Source organism: Crocodylus siamensis, chromosome 4 (assembly GCF_052110815.1).
Source record: "Crocodylus siamensis isolate JL-2025a chromosome 4, ASM5211081v1, whole genome shotgun sequence".
Classification (NCBI taxonomy): Eukaryota; Metazoa; Chordata; order Crocodylia; family Crocodylidae; genus Crocodylus; species Crocodylus siamensis.
Genome location: NC_143398.1, coordinates 28067534 through 28092184, shown reverse-complemented (window position 1 = coordinate 28092184; position 24651 = coordinate 28067534). Strand labels below are relative to the sequence as shown.

The 24651-nt window shown below is 39.0% G+C and overlaps 1 protein-coding gene across 9 annotated transcripts in view; it reads right to left on the bottom strand.

Annotated features, from left to right (window-relative positions):
• KIF21A (kinesin family member 21A) overlaps positions 1 to 24651 on the bottom strand; it is a 139768-nt gene that overhangs the window by 15798 nt on the left and 99319 nt on the right. For 3 of the 9 annotated variants that reach the window (XM_090042055.1, XM_090042057.1, XM_090042063.1), the window contains 10 exons: positions 23971 to 24072; positions 21445 to 21610; positions 20945 to 20965; positions 13997 to 14057; positions 13711 to 13765; positions 10976 to 11193; positions 5552 to 5662; positions 4888 to 5016; positions 3245 to 3283; positions 995 to 1131 (listed from right to left, as the gene is read on the bottom strand). In XM_090042055.1, coding sequence (XP_089898181.1) covers positions 995 to 1131; positions 3245 to 3283; positions 4888 to 5016; positions 5552 to 5662; positions 10976 to 11193; positions 13711 to 13765; positions 13997 to 14057; positions 20945 to 20965; positions 21445 to 21610; positions 23971 to 24072 — 1039 coding nt within the window. The remainder of the gene's footprint in view (positions 1 to 994; positions 1132 to 3244; positions 3284 to 4887; positions 5017 to 5551; positions 5663 to 10975; positions 11194 to 13710; positions 13766 to 13996; positions 14058 to 20944; positions 20966 to 21444; positions 21611 to 23970; positions 24073 to 24651) is intronic. The other 6 variants (XM_090042056.1, XM_090042058.1, XM_090042060.1 and 3 more) reach the window with 6 other exon arrangements.

The window sequence follows — 24651 nt, the reverse complement described above, 5'->3', positions numbered from 1 at the left end:
CTAGGCCAAATTTGACTAGCTTGAACTTCTAGCCATCAGAAGCTTCTAGCCAGTCCCTACCTCTGAAGAACCCTGTATCAATGTTTTGTTCCTCATATAAGTGTTATAGCAGTGATCAAAAGTAATCCCTTAGACTTTATTTGATGCAGTGGACTGGGCTCATAAATACCTATTCTGAAAGGCATGTTTTCCAAGTTTTTAATTAATCACTGAAATGGCTCTTTGAATTCTTTACATTTTTTCAACATCCATTCTCAATTACAGACACCAGAACTGGACAAGCTATGCCAAAAGCAGCAATGAGAAACAAGAACATTATCTTGAATTGAAGATTTGTTTTTCTCTTAAATTCTTTATTTTTAGCTAAGATATTTTAAATTTATAACCACTTATTTTTAACGCTATGACCCAGGTCATTTTTAAGCACTTCGCTCCACACCTTTTCTCTTCTCGATATGAGTTGTTCACTTACGTAAGCGATGATTTGTCAAGACCTTTCTGTATTTCTAAGAAAGCTATTTGTCTCTAAGTATTTCTCTCAGTAATTGATTTTATTTTCCCATTCTAATTTTGTAACTGCACTGATGGATGACTTGATTAAACAGTCATTCTTCCTTCAAGAGAGACATATTAGCATTAATATTAGGAGTTTGCAAAAAAGCTATGACATGCTTAATTATATGGCACTATAAGCAACCTCAGGTCTTATCGTAATGTAATGAGCAGCTATATCAAGTAACTGTTTTTTAAAATTCTATTTCAGGAGTTTAACTGGAATGCAAAGGAACTTACAAATAGTACACGTGAGAAGTAAAAACTAGTGCTAAACAGACCAACTTCTGTTTATTATACTCCAAAAATGGATCCCTAAAGTATTCTACCCCTCACACTACCAAAACTCTTACATTGATGTCACTGGGCACAAACAGAATTTCAAAACATACAATTTTAAGAGAAACTTTATAACAGAACAAATACATGAAGCCTGCCCTACCTTTAGATCCAGTGAAGAGAAGATCATCAGTTGCATCAACACAAAGCACAGCTTTGGTGTGCCCCTCTGCTGTGTGGATACACTGAAGTGAGGAAGTTCTGATGCACTTGGAAGCAGGGAATGGATTGATTATACCCCTAAAAAAATCAAAAACAAACCACAAAATGTGAGTTGAGTATAGCAATACAGATAATTTCTTTCCACAACTCACATTTTTTTATCCCACAATTATCAGATGCAATACAAACATTAGTTGCCTGTATGTAGTGAAATATGCTGGTCTCATTTGCTTACATATTTTGGTGGAACAACACAATCAGTGTTCCTTAAATGCCACATTTATTTTTTTTTTAATGCTCAGCTTTATGAAGTGTCCATGTTGTGCACCCAATTAAATAAAAACACGTATAAAAAGACAGGACATTTGGGGCTACAGAATCAGAGGGGGTTTGGAAGGGCACAAAGAACTAGCTACAGTTTTTCAACCTTTAAAACTAGACAAAGCACTCTTCTTGGTGCTTGTATAAGAACCAGAATGGAAGAACTGCTTCCAAGCTACTCTGACTTTGTGCCATTGAGGCAAAGCTCCCAGGGAAGCGTATATTGGCATATCCAAGATCTACCGCTTTGGGAGATCTACCGATGTGGATAATAAAAAACACCTCAACACCAACAAACTCACTGCTGAATATCTGTGGCTGGACTGGTGCAAAAAGATGTAACCCAGCTTGAGATTCTGGGCCCAAATATTTCATAAGTAGTGGCCTACAGATTCTGTTCTGCAAATATGGGTCAAATGAAACCCCAGCTGTTTTTAGTGGGCCTCTACAAGAGCAAGAGAGAGTGAGAGCATGCTGGCGTGCACACCCATGAGTGTGTGCATGCAAGTGTTTGCAACTGCCACATAGTAACAGACGCATGGTCCCAGCTAGCCCAGTAGTCAACGCAAGATGAGTTTAGGAGAAGGCACAGAATCCCATAATGATTCTAATAAAAGCAAGAGTTGGCCATAAATAGATAATTTCTTACTGACCCTAGAGAGTGGTAGATTTACCCATAGCAGTCTATACACTATTATCCTGTTTAGTGTGGCTGAGGAAGCTTTCTTAAAACCTATAAAGACTTATCTTACCTAATCCTTGGACATATTTTACTGAGACATTTGCATCAGTCCTCTACTGTAAGAGCGACTTCCATATTATGTTTGAAGGTATTTCCTTTTGCCTGCTTTAAACCTAAATGCTTAATTTCATGGACTATGTTCTCCAGGTCATGTAAATTAAATAAATATGGATAATTAACTTCCTGTATCATCTTAATTTATTTTATGTACCTCTGTTTTTTCTGCTTTCTAAATATACCCCATATGTTCTCTCTCCTGGGAGGCAGCATGATCCATCAAAAAAGTACAAGGCTGAGCATGGACAGCTAAGTCCTTTTTCATTTCTACCACTGGACTTATTCCCTTTGCAAAGTTATTTATTTTCTTTGACTTATTGTCTTTGAACATAAGAGCCCCATACTCACCTTTGCACAGTGCTCTGAACATTAAGCAAGGAGTGCCATAAATACTAGCAATACTATTGTTACTATATGAACTCTTCCATCTCCATGATTATTTGCCTTGTCATTGCCTGCCTTTGGATACAGCATTCCTTCACTGCTGGCCCCCTACTCACAGAGAACCCACATTCTAAGTTTACGGTTGTTTTGTCTCAGAATCAGTGTTCCTAGTTTCTGAATTAAATGAAGGAAGAGTGGGGCAACAAAGCTTTCTTTCATCTCACAATTAATTATGCATATTGGCACTAAAAGAGGGTAGAAACCACTGACTGTAACTTTCAGGTAACAAAACAATGAGAAAAAGATTTATCAGCCACTAATGGCACTGAAGAAAAGGTATGCAACTGATTTTTTTTTTTAAAGGAGACATGCTGTTCAAAAAACCCAAGTTCCAAGGAAAGATTTACTTCTGATTCCCTTTAAAAAAATACATGCTTGACAAAAAATAAACCTTAAAACATTTACTTACTGTTCTTTTTAAAAGAAAAGCGAAAAACACATGCTTCACAAAAAAAAAAAATCACATGGACTTCTGGCAATAAATGAATAAAGCAAAAAGTACACAGCATACTATTGTTATATCAAGAAAAGGCATGCAACAAAAATGAGATCACCTGAGAACTGGCAAAAAAGTATTAAGAACATCAGAAAGGATGGATAGATGGTAGAGAAAGGGATGCAGTGTACCTGTGTACCTCCGACAGAGAGGAATCACTTTCATCAGACCTACAGTAACAGTGGTGGGATTGTGAGGAGAAAGAATACGGGTATCAGCAGCAAGAAAGTCTCCATGTTAGAAGAACAAACAACAGCATGGTGGACTCAGAAAAGTAGTCAGTGCAAGTTTATATAATCTATACAGCATTGTTGCTTAGTTCAAACTACATCTGTGACGGCACTGGAGAGGAATATTAAAAACGCATTCACAGAGGTCAGTTAAATTCACAAGATGTCCCATATCAAGGAACTAGAAAATATGGCATATATTTGCTTACAGAAGTAAAGGCACTGAAAAAAAGATGGATAAAATTTGACCTCTAATTGATGCTAATTCCTACAACCATTTACAAAGAAAAATGCAAGGATATCAGTGCCTTAACTTCAGAAACTCCTAAACATTTTACAATGTTTATGTTCCTAAGATACTAAAATGACAGAATCTTTCCTGAATCAGGTTCAGCAATTTGCAAATGAACACACAAGTTCAAAATCTTTTACATTTCCATTCCAAAAAAGGTTTAGAAAAGAACAAAAAACCTTCAAAACACATGCACATTTATAGTATGCCCTGTAATAATAAAAAATGCTGTGCCCTTCATTTTCAACTCAAATAAAACATAACACTTGAATTTGATTTTAAAGTCAGACAACAGGATGTACAATGTTAAGTTAATTAAAGCTCAGTGCATAAAAAGAAACCTAGGATAATATATATCAAGTTAGTGATAAGATAAATTTAGTGAATGAGGGATTTACAAGCACTTTTAAGCTACAAGAAGCTTTGTAACCTCCTGTGTGAGATACGGTAATTCTGTAGAACACTGAAGAACAATGCTGTATAAAAATTATAGCACAGAATAAGGGATATGAACAATCCCTCCAGCTGCTGTAATCAGAATCAAAGGTTGAGTCCATTCTTCAGTTGAGTTACTAAATACCATATTGCATGGTTATCAGTACTGAAATCTCACAATAATATTTTAGTTCAATTAAAATTATCACCAATTTTAGTCAATCTTTTATAGAAGTCTATCTAATCAAAGAAGTGAAAAATAAGGGTGCCAGTGTGAAATATGTCTGTGTCCAAATTCTCTGAAACATGCCAGTCAAGTAAATAATTTGAATAACTACTAAACTTACACTATAACTGTTCCAACAGACCATCCTACAGGGTATCTGAGAGCTCTCTAAGCTATGCTACATGGGCAGCTTATTAATTGTCAAAAGCACCATTATCTAAAATGATGCCTAAAAGCTAAACTCCAAATATAGATTTAAATATATATTTATATTTACACACATACATATTTACCGATTCTACATATCCTTTCACACACTTCAACTATAAAGGAATACAAATGCAGGACATAAAGCTTAGAACTGGGAATAAGGTTCAGCAGGAAATTGACTTGCTTGAATTTTGGTGATGTGTGGAACGTATTTCTGTAAAAATTTTAAAAGTTATATTTCAAAAATACATGAAACACAAAATAATGTCTCCTTTATGTCTCGTAAGAAAAAGGAAAAATATCTAATGGATGCTACACTGACAACTTGAGAATGCTTTACAGGTCCTTATTAGGGGTCTGAAGCTTCCCTTTGTGACTTACTTATCCTGCTGAACTGATGTGTTTCCCTGAGAAACAGTAAGACGACTAAAAACATTCAGTTCATTACGGGGCCGGCTTGGTGGGGAGGAAGGAGGTGACAGACTAGCCTCTGAGGTTCCAGAATCTGAGCTACAAGAAAAAAAGAACATCCTCTTTAAAAGGTTATGGATTATTAATTGTTAGCGAGGTTAAGTGAATACATGCCTCAAACAATTTCTTAGATCCTCTTTCCTTAAACAAGAAATGCAATTTATGTGCTCATCTAGAGAATGGAATAGCCTATGAACTGCTGCTGGCACAAGATGGAACAATTCAGACCACTTATTTCTAAACAGTGAAAGCCTGATGCAGGAAAAAAAAACCTGGCATACATAAAATGAAAACGTTCTTGTAGAAAACAAACACATGCAACTCTCAAAAATATGGAGGACTTTTTAAAAAGAGTAATTCATTTGCAAATGCTCTAAAGAAGTTTCTTCCAGAGCAGTGACACCAAGTCATACTGTGTACAGAAGAATACTGTTATGACCAGATACAGAAGCCCAGTAGTGAATAATTGGTCTAGAATTAAATAAGATACAATATGGATCTATTTTCCAAGAACATGTTCAAAGGCTTAATTGATTTTAGGGAGGGGGAAAGAAGAAAAAAAAATGAATCTTACTGTTTTTGTTCTTTTGTCTTTGTCCTTTCCGTGGCTTTCTCATAGGCCTTTCTCTTTGCTAAAGGTGAAGGTTCAGATATTTTCTTTTCTGTCAGAGATGGCTGTCTAGAACTAAGGTAAGAGGGATGATTATCTTACTTTTTAGCACTTTGGAAAAACAGCTTTTTGTGGTATTCTTCCACTGATTACTTGTTTCAATGTAGCTTTTAAAATCTGGAATACATTGAATCTATTTTTTAAAAAATATTAATGGTTATGCTAAAATGACTGAACAATGTGATAATTAACATTAATGTTATAGCGTTGTCATTTTAGCTGAGGGAGCCTAACACTGGTGAGTCCACCCTTCTCTGAGCTACTGTTTCAAGTTATCTGAAGACTCAGAAAAGTAGAAATATTTGGCCTATATTTGTAAAGGCTAAAAGTGATAATTAAAAACCAATTTGACTGAGATTTAATGTTGTCTAAGTGTGTCACATCAGGCATACAACCACATCAGGAACACAGGATCCAGGCTGAATATTAAACACTGAAATGGATGTTTAATAAATCAAAATCAGAACCTGGCCTACATACTTGTAACTCTTCTACATGAGACAGCTTATCAGTTTAAATTAAACTGTGATTTTAAAATGACTTTCTTGAATCACTAAAAAGGGCTATGTGGTTTCCTACTCCAGTTTAAACTGGGCTTGTTGCATTTTGGCGTCAATCTATAAATCTATTGATGGGGAAACAGGAATACCATATTTTCTGGTGCGTATAATATAAAGAGCACTCTTCCCTGACTCCTCCCTCCCCTCCCCCCAAAAAAGTGAAAAAATTGTGAAATTGTGGATAAATGTTTTAATATATATTTGACTGAATTCTAGTTCACTCTTCTTACAGTGGTTTCAACTGTTATTTCATTTCTTGGTAAACAAAATGGACCATAAATTTAGGCTTCCCTGCTTCAGAGAAAGCATCTTGTAAATTGGAAAATACGGTAACCTCTTCAAAATGAAGGTATGGGGAAAATCTAATTACAATTGATTAAAATGGGGAGGGAATTCCTGCATTTTAGCTCTTCCTTGTAATTGGCAATGTGCCTACATTTATGGTAAGTGAAACATAAAACATGGTAGTCTACCCCTCAGAGAAACATGGCTAAAAACTCTTGCAGTTTAGTTATCAATGGGTGCATCTACACGTGCACTTTAATGTGCTTTAGCCTACTTTAATGCACATTAACGTCACTAAAAAAAAGCACGCTCTTTAGTTAATGCACATTAAAATAGGCTAATGCACATGAAGCATCACTTAAAAACCATGCTCTTTAGTTAATGCACATTAAGACAGGCTAATGCGCATTTTCCTAGTACCTCACAATGGAAGGCATTTGTACACATACATTTGTCTGTTCCAATGCACCAGAAATCCAGCGTGTCAGCAGACTTGATTAAACTTGATTAATCCTTCTGACTTGTTAAGGTCAGAAGGAATTTTGCAATTTACTTTTTAAGGTCTTGATTTGTCAAAGGCACTATCTCATTACTAGCACTATAGCACTACCAGCTTTAACTATTCTTCAAAAATAGAATGTTGAGATGCAACATCCCACGTTTAATCTGTTCTGGGAGACCTCGTCTAAACAGAAAAGTTAGCAGCAGTTTCACTTTAAAACTGACTTGTAACTTTTACATAAGTACAAATTCTTATGTATGTCCAGTCTTTTACTCTTGACAAACAAAACTACAGTGATTTAAAAGGGAACAGGGATTTACCACTTGTGAGTTACTTCATGGTACCAAGTGCCTGCCCTTAGCCCACAGTAAGTGGGCGCATCTCTGTGTGCATTAATGCACTTCAGTTAATGCCTATTAAATATAGTACCTCTGGGTGTACATATATATGTATGTGATGCAGCGCTGGGCACTTGTAAAAGCACCCAGCACTGCATCACGTGCATTTGTATAAATGGCGAAATGCACATCAGCACTGAGAAAATGGCAGCAGTGTGCTTTTGAACTAAAACGCATCAAAGGTGTTTTAGTTTCATTGTGCACCGCTGCCATTTTCTTAGTGCTGACATGCATTTCGCCATTTATACCAACACATATGATGCGGCGCTGGGAGCACTGGTTCGTGCATTCTGCAGACTCAATCGAGTTATGCTTTCTCGATTAATCAAGTCTGCAGAACACAATAACTGATGCTCCCGGTGCTGCATCATATGCATTTGTATAAATGGTGAAATGCACATCAGCATTTATGCAGTGCTGGGTGCTTTTACAAGTGCCCAGCGCTGCATCACATACATATATATGTACACCCAGAGGTACTATATTTAATAGGCATTAACTGAAGTGCATTAATGCACACAGAGATGCGCCCACTTACTGTGGGCTAAGGGCAGGCACTCGGTACCATGAAGTAACTCACAAGTGGTAAATCCCTGTTCCCTTTTAAATCACTGTAGTTTTGTTTGTCAAGAGTAAAAGACTGGACATACATAAGAATTTGTACTTATGTAAAAGTTACAAGTCAGTTTTAAAGTGAAACTGCTGCTAACTTTTCTGTTTAGACGAGGTCTCCCAGAACAGATTAAACGTGGGATGTTGCATCTCAACATTCTATTTTTGAAGAATAGTTAAAGCTGGTAGTGCTATAGTGCTAGTAATGAGATAGTGCCTTTGACAAATCAAGACCTTAAAAAGTAAATTGCAAAACTCCTTCTGACTTTAACAAGACTTAACTCAAACTTTGAAAAGGAATTTACACATTCAGGAAATTGAAGGGAATGAACATCTACACAAAGTAATAAACTTAGTTTGCGAGACACTTCTGCTTTCCCCCTGAATACTACAGATTTCAGACATGAAGACAGAGATAAGGATAAAGGGTCTTTCCTAACTACTTCTGCTGCTTGACTCCTGCAATGAAGGAGTAGTATCGCGTTCTTCTGCAATAGAAATGATGTCATTTAGAAAGGGAGAGCCCTACTATATTTACTAAAGGATCCCACCAAAAGTAGGAAGTACAAATGGATTCTCAATAGGAAATTCTGTTCAACAACAAATACTAGTAACAATTAGTGAAATTAACCAAATTAGTTATTTACTATATTTACCCAAATCCAAAATGACTTTGAATTTAAGACAACTCCTCGGTAATTACATTCTATAAATGGAAAACTATATGTGTTATAATTTTCCATGTACAGAATTCAGTTATTGAAGGGTCATTTTAAATTTGTGCTTCCCACCACCATAGCAGGGAAAACAGTGGGGTGGGGGGAGGGGGGCAGAAGGTCTGACCCTTACCCCTTCCCTCCCCCCATGCCTGCTCCACTGCCATTTGCCCTACCCAGGACCTGCCTGCTTGTCCCCTCTGCTCCCCATGCCTGGCCCCTGTTACTTGCTCCCCCAGTGCCTGTACCTGCCCCCTATATTCCCCCACCCCACTATCTGCCTCACCTGGCAGTCACTTGCTCCTCCCTGCCACCTATTGCTAGCCCCAGCCCAGGCAACCAGAAGCAGTTGTGGCAGGTCAGGCTGGGAGCCAGAGCTGGAAGCAAGCAGCTATAAGGGGGACATGTGAGTGGCTGGCAGGGGGGGCACTGTGTTGTCTCCCCAGTGCTCTCCCTAGGCTGCACACTGTGAACTGCCCCTGTGCAGCTCCTAACCCGAAACATAATCTCCGCTGCGCTCCCTCTATTGCACACCCCTCTCCCACTGCATGAGCCACCACATCCTGTGGCAAGCCACAACTCAGCTTCAGCTTCGGCCCCAGTGCTGGGACTACAGCAGCTGTTTGCCCCAGGCCAGTACTCAAATCTAAAATGAGGACTCCCCCCTGCCCCAACCCCACCTCCTCATCTCCCTCCTACCATGGTGACTGGGGGCAAAAAACCTCATCTTGGATTTGAGAAAATATGTTATACTGAAAAAGTAAATTAATCTAAGTTTTAAGTAAGACAGAGTAGTTGAAAGCTGTTTAGGGTGTATACATTGCTATAAATAGCTTGCATCAAAAGTTTAGTAATTTACCTGCCAAAATATGATCAATAACATACCTCTTCAGCAGAACAATTTACTACACTATAATGTTTCCAAATGTCAAATTTAGATAGTTTTCTTTGGCCTCATTGCTAATTAATTTTCCTAATGGATTCACATTAGAAAACGCAGCAAGGCAAAAAGATATTACCTGAGACTCTGATGCCAGGTCATAAGACTTCATGTTTTTTAAATCTTGATGCTCCAGTGTCTAGTCAACTCCCACACTAAGTGCTGAAACAAGCAGGTTTCTGAGCCTATCCTCACCACAATTCCTTCTCTATATCACAAATAGCATGCCTTCTGAGCACATTCTACTTAAACAAGCACTGAAATATGTTAAAATTGCTGTCTGCAATATTTTACTACTCATTTCTGCCAATGCAAGCACATGCTAGAAAAACTGAAAATGTTAAAAAACAAATCACAAGTATAACCTGAACGGAGATTACTGTGAAAATATTAAGTTTTTTCAAGAATGGGTAAGTGAGAGCCAGTGAAAAGTATATAACTTCAGCATTTGTAACATGAGGAAGAGAGAGACTGCTGCATTTTCTCCATATTATTTAATGTAATAAGTGCATTCAGCCAACATTGCCTTGACAGAACATAGGGGTTAGTATCTAAAGAGTCAACAAGACATTCTTCACCAGCCTGATAGCTGGTTCTCTGATAACAACAATAATTTGTGTATGCATAAAAGAAAAAAGGTTTATGCCCTCAAAGTGAAACATGCCCATTAAAAGTACGAACTTACTGATACTTTCAATCAGTAAATACTTTTTCATATGAATACTGCAGCTGAAAAGGCACTGATAGGACTGAAACTGTATTTGTGTAATTTGTTCAAATCTTCATTTGAATATTTAATTGTTGTGTTGAAATGAAGAAGTCGATATCAATTTCAATAAACATTTTCTCATAAGAAGATCTGTTCCAGTCATCAGATCTTACACCACTTCGAGTTTCTATTAAATTTAAAATGTCTTTAAGTTTGTTTGATTTTTAAATATTCTTTACTTTGGATTTACATAGTCTCCCTCTGTCTGGTATTTCTGATTTTCTAAACAGACTTCCCCTCCTAAGATTTAAATTTCACAAGTTGCTCACAAAACAGAAGTAACCATGGAATCAAATTGTTGCACCACATATTTAGGCATTCCACTACGGGAAATTTCTTAAGAGAAACCTTGGGGTATACTAATTACAACTCTACATAAATACTTAATGGGATTGTTGTGGAGGAGTAGAATGAAGGGCTTTTCCTATTCTGAAATCCATTTCCTCCTTTGTACAAATAATTCAAAATAAGAGATTACAAGAAATTGGCGACATGCATTTTTATAAATAAGCAAAAGGTGGTTAGTACAAGCTTGGCCAAACTTACATGCTGCCTATCTTAGAAGGTAAGCCAGATGGTGGGGGAACAAACTCTTTTTCCCTAGCAGATGTATCACTTGTATCAGTAGATATCCCAATCTCTTGCACTTCTGCAACAGAAGCAAGAGGACCAGGAATAGTGGTGTCCGATGTACTAACATCAGAGGCTAAATCGCTGCTATCCGCATAGAGTAATTCCATCTGGGTGGTGGTCCTTCGGCGGGCCTAGATAAAAAATAAAAAACAGTTCACACCTCGCACACAAGAGCTTTAACAGTTTGTATCATAGTGCTACATTTTTAACCTCCTTATTACTTTTAACTATTTAGCAGTATGCATTCCACTTAACTCAGCTGTTAACTATTTTTGAAAACTAAATCAGTCTGCTTTATTCCACTGCAACAATTGCAGTAGGAGGGTCACGGTCAATTTCAACAGCATGAAATGGTGATTGGACAACTGTTTTAAAGAATATCCTTTGAAGCCAACCATAATAATCTGCCCGTTTTACCATATTACTTACCATCTTAAGGCTCATGCAAGTTCAAACTACTATAGTTTTAGCAGTGTCATACCTCTTCTCCTGATAGCATAGGCACCTACTTTTATTTTTGCTGGGGAGCGGGGAGGGGGGATAAGATGATGCCTCCCCCCCGCTGCAGCACAGCGAAGTGGAGCCTATGGGGGAGCAGGGGCAGATGTGGGCTTCCCTCTGAGGGCTTGGGGCTCCCTGCCCTGACACCCAACACGTGGGAGCCCCGCACCAGCAGTACGGCTATGATGAGGCACCTCCTCCCTGCCCAACAGCAGTGGGGAGCACAACTCCACACTACCACTGCTGCCAGGTGGGCAGGAGGTGCCTTGCCATGGCAGTATGGCCAGCGCAGGGCTCCTGGGGGGAGGGCAACGGGGGGAATGACCCTGGGGCAAGACTGCGAGAGGGAGGAGGGGAGGCCTCGGGGCCACAGCAGGCAGCCCGCATCTGCCCCTGCTCTGCACATAAATCTGGGAGACACATGCACCCCCATACCCTGCTGCCTACAAGTGCACAGGAGTAGCAGAGAGCCACCCCCCCCCACCCCCTGGATATGCTGCCCATGGCTCTCCCACTCCCTGCCTTGGCCCAAGGCCCCATGTACCACCTAACCTCTGCCCCAATCTTTCCCTCACCATAGGGGCTTCAATTTGCCCTGCCCCACAGAGACTTACCTGCAGGCAACTAGAGAAGCTGCTGTCCACCATGGCCTGGAGCTGTATTCCTGGCCAGGTACATATGTGCATGCACACACATGCACAAAGTGCCCCCTGTATCCTGCTCCACACAGCCCCTTGCTGGCTGGAACTCTGCCAGCCTGCAAGGGAAAACCTGCCATTTCCCACGTTTTTCTGCAGTGAACATAAAATCTTGATCCCTACATGATACTGAGAATCCAGGACAAATGTTGGCCCAGAGTCATGCAGCCTGGGACCAGGACTTGATGTTCCTATTTCAGGACTACCCCACCCAACTAGGGATGGGTGGTCACACTTCCCACTTCCCAAGGAGGGTTGGGGCCAGGGCCCTTAAGACTGCATGTACGTGGCACCTGTGGAGTGCACAGTGTTTTTTTCCAGTTTGGAAGTGATTTTAAACTAGGCCAAATAAAAGTACTCTTACTCCAGAATAGGAGGAAGAAGTGGGTTGTGCCAGTGTAACTGGAAAAATCTCATGTAAATAATACTTTATATAATTGATAAACAATGAGGTACAAGCAAACAATAAAAGAAGCTCAGGAAGACAAGCAGCATATATACTGTGCAACAAAGCAAAAACAAATGTTTTAAGGTTCAGGATAATGCTACATAGAGTTTACCTGTCAGACTACTAAATATTCCAAACTATACTTTCCTAACGAAACAGTAAAATCCATTACCTACAAGTATAACTCCCCATACTTGGATGCAAGTTGGGGATCAACTCAGAACTTCATTTCATGTACCTAGGTCCCAGAAAGAATTATAAACACTTCTTTTTAGAGTAATGCACAACTTTTCTCAAAGTCAAAAGTCCAGTGGAGTTTGAAGGAAACCAGCACATAATGGCCTCTAATCAGGTTGACAGAACTGATGGCTACCAAAAAACCTCCCACAGATTGATGCATTGGCAGGAACTACCTTCTCATATCAGAGGCATACTGATGAACAATGTGGGAAAATCTGCTTTGACACCAAAGTAAAAGTAGAAGGTTTTATGATAATGCACCTTTAATCTAAAAAATGATTTTGTTAATCCTGTAGCAGCTTCCTAATTTTCATGTCAATGATTTTCCATACCAAATCTGAAAAGGCTAGTTGCTCTAACAGGTGAAAATCTACAAACTATCTGGAATCTCAAAGTCAAAGTTAGTTATTACTAATTTACTGCATTTTCACCTGTGATTAAGAGCTCAAAAGGGTTAAATCATGCCTTCAACTGCAATTCTACAACTGCAGACTGGAAGCCTGACTAAGTAAAGAACTAAAATAAATGCTTAACAATATGTCCCATGGGATCTTATGGGATTTAGGCATGTATAAGTGCCGAGGTGAATTGAAGGAGCAGAAAAAAGAAACTAGAAGAAGAAAGAAGATATCAGAATCACAAAAAATCACTACTTTACTACCTCAGTTTTAATGGTTCTTTGTTAACATCTGAAATGGGCTTTTAGAGTCTACACTTTCACAGCATTTCTCAGTGGAAGATTTATTATAATGACACCGTACCTTATTCTTGGGCTTAACTTCACCACACAGCTTCATAAGATCTGAAGACAATGAACTAGAAGGAGAAAACAGTGATACAGTGAGAAATAGAAGAACAAATTCATGGTTTTTTTCCAAATCCAACATATTTACACTTCATGAATTTGATATCTTTTTTGATGAATCTGGAGGTGAAATGGGAAGAAAACAGTTTAGAAATATTTTCTAAAGAATGAATAGCGTAAGCTAAACAAATTAAACTTATTTTTCTGAAAGTAGATAAGAAAGTTTCCAAAGACCTCTTTACCTTCCTTCTGCTCCAGGGCTGTGTGGTGGTGCATCCTCATCAGAACTATCTTCTACATTTTCTAGAAAATTTTGGAAAGACACATTTAGTCTGCTTATGCCTCGCACGTTTGTGGAACCCACAAAGTCCCCAGATTACAGTGAGCACAATTAATACATCTACATTTTTCTTCCTTGTGGAAATATATACCAAGTTTAGGATCAACAAAAAATTTGAAATGTTTTTGCAAATCAGTTCTTGTTCAATGTGGGACCCCTAATCTCCTTAGTCTCCCATGAAAATCTTAGGCTAGGAACAAAGCAGCAAAAGTAGCCATCTATTTTTGCAGATGACTGTCAATGAAGACAGAAAAATCTACATACCATTTGAAGGGGGAAACATGGAAGAACGGAGGAAAAAAGAGTAAAGTAGAATAACAAAACCTTAGTGCAAAAATACAGGAGAACCTGGATTCTTCCTATTGGGATGATTCACAACCTCCTTAATTCATAGCAGGCTACTGAGTTAAGGATAAGCCACTCAGCTGATTGTTGTGATTTATACTTCAAGGCCACTACTTCTCCATTAGCTGGAGAATCTTGGTGATCCCCTGTAGCTACTCTCATCTTCACAGGTTGCTTAGGAACTTAACTCAGTGAAGAATCCAGGTTTTACTGTATGTTCCTGGGTAGACTGACTGTTTCTTCCATCTTTTGTAATTATTCAGATACAAGGTGATAACATCCTAATGCTTAGAAGTAAAACAAAATAAAAAACTTTTCTGTAACTTTTATTTTCAAGGGTTTTGGTAGACAGAAGCAAGCATATCATTAGTTTACAAGCATTTAAGTTTTAGAACAGGATTATACCACTACCTAAGACAGAAAAACAGCTTCCTAAAGAACTGTACACTATATTTCAACTAAGTGCAAAAATACTATTCAGTAGAAGTATCTCCTGAAATAAAATGGGTACACATATCCATTCACTTAAGACAACACCAGCATGCACATCATACGCTGTAACAGCAAATCAGACCGATTATGAAATCTACATGCAAAAATTCAAGATGCTACATTAAGACAACCAGTACAGTATATATGTATGCTAGATAGTAAAGATATAAACAATTTAAAAAACACAAGAACTAAGGAATCAAAAAAACCAAAAAAACCCCACATTTGGACAGTATAATTTGCAAAATCAAACCCTGTTATTTCTTGGGGAGAAAACAATGTTACTTATTTTCATTATAATTGAATGCTGGATGCGAATATATTTTCAGAATGCAAAACATACAACTTTTAATGAAATTCACTTGTTTTTTTGGCACACTGCAATAATCCCATGAATTAAATAACATTTGCCCTGCTGACACATAATGTCATTTAATTAAATGACAACAAGGATTCATGTTATTGTCTTGCTACTTGGCACACAAGTATGCATATCTGCTAGGAAGCAAGAATAGTATATAATGCATAAAACAAAAGTTAAAAGCAATGTTATTAACATTGCAGTAGGCTTCTCCATGTATTGCTTATCAAAATTCATGCTTTAGGAAAAAAGCTGGGGGGGGAATACCCCTTATATACCCACTACTGTACAATGGATGTATAGTAGTGAGAAAAATGGAACCAAATTAAATGCTGCCTTATACTTACAAGACTATCCAGGCCCCAAAATCTTTACACAAGCTCCCTAGCCTTGTCAATTTACCCCATCTCATGAAGGGAGCTGTGGCTCACAAAATCTTATGCATCTTTAAATCAGTTAGTGTATAAGGTGTACCTCTATCTTGCCTTCTGCCTGACTTTAGACTAAACACACCTAACTACTTCTCTCTCTCTACCCCTACACAAGATTCATGAAGAACCTTCAAGTTTTTGTGCTGGTTTAAAAATATAGTTTCATTTTTGGGATAAAAATAACAATACTATGAAGAAAGATATATAACAGAACTATTACTTCCAACATTCTTTTTTTAATTCCTTTTTAGGTTCTAATTTTCTTTAAAGTATTTCCTTACTAAATTTGTGCAGAAAAGAGGTAAGTCAAGCAGAACAATTCAATTTTTGTAGCGAAACTACTATCACTAAAGCACTGCTGATAAAATAAACACTACTCTCAGTAATTCACTAGTTACACTAAGGCTGAATTCAACTCAGTGTCCCTGCCACAAAGAGCCTACCAACTAGTTTGTCCAGATAATACCTCAAAAGAACTTGAAAATAAAAAAAGTGTTGGTGGAAACAGAAACAGATGAGATAACAGGGTGGTTAAACAAGAGAAGGATTTATTTATGCATTTTTGGGTCACACTCATCTGTGCTATCTTGTTACATGAACTCCCTTTTTATGTTTGTTTTGCAACCATGGCATAGGAAGGGCTGTGAGAGGCTTGTGAGTGTAGTTTGACATGCTGGCCTCATCAAATGAAGTGATATAGTGAGACACAAGAGAAAAAAAGCTATACAAGGCAGCAGAAAGAAATAAGGCATGAAGCTCTTAGCAAGCAAAGACAAAGTGAGCACTAAGGTTCATAGGGGTGGCACTGCACGTGAAGGAGAGCAAAAGCAAATGAAACTAGAAACACAGGTGAAAAAAAGTAGCAAAGATTTTAAAGGTGAATAAACAAGCCATCAGAATGTAATTAGTTTGACCAACAGCAGTATGCAAAAGTGGCACAGCATACTGTAGTCCTTCCCCAAGCTCAATCTGCACGCCAAACCTACAAACAAGCAAACCAATTTTGGGGGACTTCAGAAAAAATTAATTCCAGCAACATGTCTGGAACAGCTGTACTAGGACAAGCCTAATGCAAAAGGGTATATTGTATTATACAGGCTGTATAAAGTCCTTGTGCAACTTTCAACTTTAATAACTTTGGATGTACACACGATAGAAGCAAACTATAAATGGCAACTGAAAACAATTAATTAAGTTTTAGCACAATACAGCTGAAATTTCATGACCTCAACAAAACCACCATCTTTTATGGTTCAATCCAATTTTCCAACTCACAGAAAATACTTCCAGTTGCTGCTGAGCGATTTCATGAATTGCATTTGTGATCCTTACCCTATGCATATGTTATACTATGCTAAAACAGTAATGAATTATACTTTCAATTGCCATTTGCCGTTTGCTTCTATCATGTGTATATCCAAAGTTATTAAATTTTAAAGTTGCACAAGGGCTTTATAAACACCCTGTATGCAAAAGGATAAAAGTACAAGCAGGGGAGGAAGATCCTGAGGGGTGTGGTGGTATGGTCATAGGCCTTCTTCATTCCTCCCTCACTCCTGCTGCCCACAGTAGTCAAGAGCCCAAAACTGCCAGAATCAGTGTCCCTGGCCCCCTTCCCAAGTCAGGCAGGAAGCCAGCAGCACCTGCTGACTCAACTGAGGACCTGATGCTTGCCAGGCTGCCTGGCCCTTCTTTCCAAACTGATTTGGCAGGCACTGCTAATTTCTTGTCTGACTTGAGAAAAGGAGCCTAGAAGCCCAGCTCCAGCAGGACTGAGCTCTCAGCTGCCTTGGCAGGTACTTTTTCCCACACCAGACAGGGAGCCAGCAGTATTTGCTGTGTCCTGCCAGTTGGGAAGGCCCAAGACCCAATCCTAACTGCATCCCCCTTTCCAAAATCCTGTGCATGCTGGTGAGTACAAGAAAACATTGAATTACAAAGGTACAATGCCTCTTCACAACAGGATATAACACACAAACCACTCACTTAGTACTTGTAAAAGGCAGGGCATGGCGGCACCTTAGAGACTAACTTGTTCAGAAAGGTGTAAGCTTTCTGAACAACAGCCTACTTTATCAGCTACTACTATCAGCCTACTTTATCAGCTAATCTTTGATAATTGTCAAAGAGTGACAAAACTAGAAACACTTTGTATACATGTATAGACATGAAATATGTTCTTTAAAAGGATTTGATGCTTTAATATAAATTACATCTTGTCTCATGGAGAAAAGCTAAGAGAAATGTTATTTTGATAAGGTGGATTTTTTATTTTTTACTTCAATGGTAATTCTAATATTTCCATCTTGAAAGCAAGATACAGATTGTTAGGGATGTAAGTTTCACATCCACTCTTTTGCTCTAGACCATAATAATTTGCTTCTTCCCCAGATAGATGCAGTTTCTTTACTTGCTAGTCTTGACAGGTCACTTAACATCACAGGCTAGGGACAGAAGTTAAACTGATTTATGTGTAAGTCATCAGAAACTGGTTTAAACCTGTAACAGAACAGAACCCCTGTGCAAATAAACCAGTTTCAAAATGGCTGAAACTGTTTGAAGATAAACCTGGTTGAATGTAGCATCAGACTTCATTGATTTGAGTCAAATTGGTTTATGAAACTTGTCCCAGACCCCTTCCTAGTTCAAGTTAAATCACAGTCCCCCCACATCCCAGCATGTTTTTCAGCCCTGGGCTGGGCTCTGCTCTAGCAGAGAAGGATTGAGGAGGTAGGGGGAGGCAGGAACTGCTGCCCCAGGCAAACACCACCTGGTGTCTGTGGCCAGGGAGGAGGGTTAAACTTCCCTTTCCCCAGATACAGAGCTTTCCTGTCCTGCTAAAAACTTATCGTTGCCTGCAACTGTGGACTACAAATCCCAGAGGCACCTGGAAGCAGGAAAAGGAAAGGATGAGCAACCCTGCAGAGTTCTGCTGCTGTGAGCCTGGACTGCAAATCCCAGAGACCTCAGGGGCAGCAGGAGGAGGAAGAGATCACACAGCCCATGCTGGCTCCATGCCAGAGAGCCTTGCTCTAGCACCCCCCAGCTTCTGGCCTAAGCCACTACAGGCATGTGCCTGTATTTTCTGAAGCAAAAGTGAATAGCTGTCTAGTTGTTTCTCAGCTTAATCTCTGCAGTTGAGACTAACTAGCAAAGACTCGATTCAGCCTCAGGGTTTTTGACTGTCTGAACATAGCCACAGTGACTTTTTTTTGCTCTATTCAGCACTGGTAAGGCCACATCTGGAGTACTGTGTTCAGGGCCCCCCACTATAGAAAGGATGTGGACAAATTGGAGAGAGTCCAGTGGAGGGCAACAAAAATGATGAGGGGGCTGGGAGACATGACTAATGAGGAGAGGCTGAGGGAACTGGGCTTATTTAGTCTGGAGAAGAGAAGACAGAGGGGGTTTAACAGCAGCCTTCAACTACTTGAAGAGAGGTTCCCAAAAAGGATGGAGCTAGTCTATTCTTAGCGGTGGTAGATGACACAACAAGGAGCAACAGTCTCAAGTTGCAGCAAGGGAAGCTTACATTAGATATCAGAAAAAATATCTAGGAGGGTAGTAAAACACTGGGCAGGTTACCCAGAGAAGTTGTGGAATCTCTATCCTTGGAAGTTTTTAAGACCTGGCTAGACATAGCCTTGGCTGAGATGATCTATTTGGGTTAGTCCTACTTTGAGCAAGGGGTTGGATTAGATGACCTCCTAAGATCCCTTCCAACCCTCATTTTCTATGATTTTATGAAAGTGGAAAAGCTTACAGGAATATGTCACAAGAATATTGTGAGATTTAGTTCATGCTTTCAAAGCAAATTTTGGAAAATATCAGATGAAAGGTGCTATACAAAACTGCCAGCATTATTCCTTTCTAGCTAGCTGCTGTTGTAGTGGGATTGGTTTGTTTTTTTTAATTGAAAAATAATTCCACAAGAGAAGTCTGACAGGTGATCCTGTGGCCACCTACAAATTCATTAGGGGGTGCAGCAAGGAATCGGAGATGCTCTGTTCATCAGGGCACCTCTTGGGGTAACAAGGAATAATGGTTACAAACCGACAGAAAGCAGATTTAGGCTAGACATTAGGGAAAACTTCTTCACCGTAAGGGTGGCCAAAATTTGGAATGGGCTTCCAAGGGAGGTGGTGCTCTCCCCTACCTTGGGGGTCTTTAAGAGAAGGCTGGATAGGCATCTGGCTGGGGTCATCTGACCCCAGCACTCTTTCCTGCCCAAGCAGGGGGTTGGATTCAAATGATCTGTTGAGGTTCCTTCCGACCCTAGCATCTATGAATCTATAAATTCAACCCCTAAAACAGATGCCTTTAAGAGAGCAAGAAGCATCTACAAAGTTGAAGAAAATGAAACAATGACTGTTGGCTGAAGATGTATTATTCAATTTGACATGATTTCTGTTGTGCTTTGTTTAATTTTTTATATTGTGCGTATGACTGAAATCTATAAAAACAACTAACATTAAATGGTCACAGTTCTATTCCAGACAAAGCAGGACATTCCTAAGTAGTAAACAACTTAATGCAACAATATACTTTGGGGCAACTACTCAAGTGGTATCAAAATTGTTATAACTCCAGTGAAAACAATGGAGTTAGGACAATTTATACTTGCCCACATAAACTGATGATCAAATACCTTCTTGAAGAAGCACTAAGGAATTTTCAGGAGCAGCATCTATCTGATACACTACACCAAAACAGTCATTCTTTAAAATGTTATACTCCTTCAATCCACAAATGAATAAAACCAGCAAATTATAAATAAGTAAAAGTGGGAAACGCAGTCTTATATTGTCTGTATTATGTACATTCTGTAAAGTACTAAAATTCAAAGATAAGTAGCTATCTACAAAATGTTACAAAAGGAATACATGTTAAGTTACTTTGTCACACAAAAGTTAAATTTGTCATAGTGATGATAGTAAATGATTCATTCCCCTTACTGAACTATATATTTTGAACACATTGTGCTCCTTAAACATATGAATAAGTTTATCTACAGCCATACTTGCTGCATTTATTACTTGTCAGTGTTTTAGGTGGTGTCACTAAAAGGAGAAGTATTTGTAAGGTTGTGATAATGAGTATGCTTACAGAACAGTACATGCAAATTGTTCACACACTCACAAATTCTAGGATGCACCAGTTAGTGTACATGAACAATTAGTAACTCATGCAGTACAGTACACAGAAAGCTAAACATACTTACCCAGTGGTATGCTATCTAGGTCTGTATAAATAACAGCAACAAGGAAACAAAAAGCAACACTCCAATCAAAACATATCCAATTATAAAAAAGCCTATATTAAACTACATTATTTATAGTATTACCTTTCAAGGCAAAGAATAGATGCCGTAATAGACACAATTCCTTCAAAAACACTATAGTATGAAGGAAGGAAATCAAAACTTGTATTTTAAAGTTTAAGTAATACCAAATTGCAAATTTTTAGTTATGTATGGAAACAGGTAGCATATTTTGAATTAAAAATTCATGGCAATCAAAACATTATTTCTTGTATTTCACTTCTGCACAGATCTTTCAAAAAATATACATGTACCTTATGTGTAGAATACATTTTCAATTTAAGATATTAAATACAGCATCTATTCCAGAAAGAAAATCATCTAAAATGCCTACTACAACATGCATGAAAAGCAGACTTAACATGCAATTTATTATCATTAATATCAGGTGTCAAAATTACCTTGCAAAGCATGACCCAGCAAAGCATCAAGTTCAGGATTTAACTCTGCTTTTTCCTTCAACATATGAAATAGCAGCTGGTTTTGCGTAGCACTTGTAATTTCAGTTTGCTTAAGGCGTCCTTCAAGAACTTTAATCTGTGCCTCTTTCTGGGCTGCTTGTAGACCCTGTAAAATAACAAATGCATTAACATTCTGGAGTAAGTCAATAAACAAACATTTTTACATACTGTTTCGCTTTTTGCAACTTAAAGGCAAATTTGAAACTGCTGGGTTTGTTCCTACTTTCTCTGGATTGAAAGCAACTACCAATTTTTTGGTGTTTTCTGTCTAGCCTTTTGTTTCACCTTCATTCTTCAGGTCCAACTTAAGTATGTTTGCCTATTGTAGGCATTAGCTTCTCACAAAAGTACGTAAACCCAAGTACAAGCAAGGTGCATGAGAACTAAGTCCTCTTATCTATTATACAAGTTATCTAAAAAAACCCAAAGAGCCCAAAATGGTAAACTCTTTTAAAAGATCTGTATATGAACATTCAGTTTTCTCTGAAAGGACCTCAAAAAAAAATTTACATGAGAATTCATTTTAGGAAATTTACACAGATGCACGCAACTTAACAAGAATGTTAGCCTACGTTAGTTTTGGAGGAAGAGGAGGTACTCACAGGTAAAGGTACACCAATACATCGATTCGTATCATATTGGCACCAATAAAAGAAAAATTGATATTATGGATGATCAGCTTTTTTGGCTGATGTGGCAATAGTTATGTTAATAAATGCTGCATGCACGCAGCCCAGCAGCTTGGAGGGCAGCATCTGGCTGGTAAGTATGTGGGGGAAAGGGGGCGGGGAAGGGCAGGGGCATGGTGGCATTGTGCAGAACGAAGCCCTCATGGTGAGGAAGGGAGAGAGTGGGGCAGGGTGGGCACAGGACAGAGCTGCAAGAGGCTCATCCAAGGGTGCCCCCCAGATCTGTGCGTGGGGCAAGCGCCCATTGTAGGCTAGGGTTGGAGGCAATGCCAGGTTCTTCTCAGCAGAGGTGCTGGGCTGGGCTGTGTGCAGGGCAGGTGGCAGCTACAGTGAATTTTGGGGTGGCTGTAGCCCACCTTGTAACCCCCTTCTCAACACCACTGCTGCCCACCCTGCACACAGCCTCAGCCCAGAACCCCCACCAAGAAGAGCCTCGTGTCACGCATGACCCCAGCCCACCCTCGCCCTGCACACAGATCTGAGGGGCACGTGCACTTCCACACCTCCCCCAGGGTGCATCAGTGGCAGGAGCCACCCCTCTAATCCCCCACGTGAGCTGCTCGTGGCTCCATCCTGCTCTGGCTGGGCAGCACCTGCCCCTGCACCACCCCCCACTCCCTCCCTCACCACAGGGGCTTGATCTGTCCCCCCCACATGTCCCTGTCCTTTCCCTGCCCCTTTTCCCCACCACAGACGTACCAAACAGATGCTGCTTTCCAAGCTGCCAGGCTGCATATCTGCCAATATGGCTCATTAATAATTGGCCATTGGTATTGGCCCAAAAATCTGTATTGGTGTACCCCTACTCACAGGAATAGGAAAATACTGACTTCACACAATTTTGGACTTGTTAATAATTGCAATGAATGGGAAGTATTTCATTGATTTTAATAACTGGTTGAGGGAGGATAGCCACAAGCTGAGGGAGGATAGGTTTAGGTTAGATATTAGGAAGAACTACTTCACTGTAAAGGTGGCCAGAGCCTGGAACAGGCTCTCACCTTCCCTGGAAATCTTCAAGAGGAGACTGGATAGGCACCTGGCTGAGGTCTTATGACCCCTGCAACCCCCAGTGCTCCTTCCCGCCCATGGCGGGGGGTTGGACTAGATGATCTGTCTAGGTCCCTTCCAACTCACTGATTCTATGATTCTATGAATATAAAAGAAAAACAGCAACTTACTCTATTTAATAGCTACCTGTGTGAATTGATCTAAATACAATGATCTTTTTCACTTTCAGATCTTTATTCACTGGGTTTTAGACATTAACATGTGGTAGGAACATAGCAATATGTAATTTCAGTTTTGTTTTATGGCTTTAAAACTCTGTTGCTAAAAACCATATTCCTGAAAACTGCTGTGATTTTTCAGTTCTGGGAAATTGGTATGAGCAGCTGAGGTTAGAGAACTAGTAGATGTTCAGCATCTTTGAAAATCAGCTCACTCTTTATATAGGCTCTTACAGGATGTTGGGAGCTTGACTCCAGGCCTGTTTTTTGAAAAGCTTGGCCTTGATAGGCCTTGTATGAATGGTCTTGCATTACTTCTTTACTATAGCAAGTTAGGTACAAGAATGAACAGTAGTTTCCATTCAAATCAATAAAATACAGAATGAATAAAATATAGTAACATAGCTGAATATGCAGAAGCTCATCATTTCTTTCACAGTTAAGTCGAATATGAAGGTTTTTATACCAAACATATAAACACCAGTAAAGAATAAGCCAATTAAAAATAAACAAACAGAAAACACTGTGTATTCCATTCACTGTGTTACCTTATTAATACCCATTGTCAAGAAGTGATCAAGAAGATATCGAGCTTCTGTAAGAGTGCAGGCATTAATCACTGCAGTAACATCCAGGGTCTCTCCTTCTTCCTACATATACAACAATAAAAATAGGGGAAAGGAAAAAAAAAAAAAATCACACCATTTTTACATCTTAAAATGGAAAAATTAAACAATGAAGATTCAGGGTAAGATTTTAAAAAGCAGTTAAGGTTAATATGTCTTAAAGAACTTTGAAAAATCCTGGCCAGAACCATTATAGAATCTCTGAAGGAAAACTGATTATTTTCTCTTAAATAGTCTACATTTATACGAGAATGTCCTCTGGTATGTCCTCCTCAGAACATCTTCTGATCCTGTATTGCACTGATTACCTGGTCACAAAGAAGTCCAAAGAGCTATTATACTTGCATGAGAAGAACAGTACAAGCCACTGATATAGGAACATGAACTAGGACTAAAGTACATGGTATGGCTAAAAGTATATATTTTAGCTACTTCAGAAGAGGGAAGAAGTACCCAGAACTTGTTTTAATATAAAATTTTAGGTCAGAATTGAGTCTGTAACAATATGGCTAAGTTCAGGTATTGGGGGGAGGTTAAATCGATTCAAAATGGCCCCCCAATATCAGGCACGTCTGGATGGGTGAGATAACCAGAGGGCTGGAG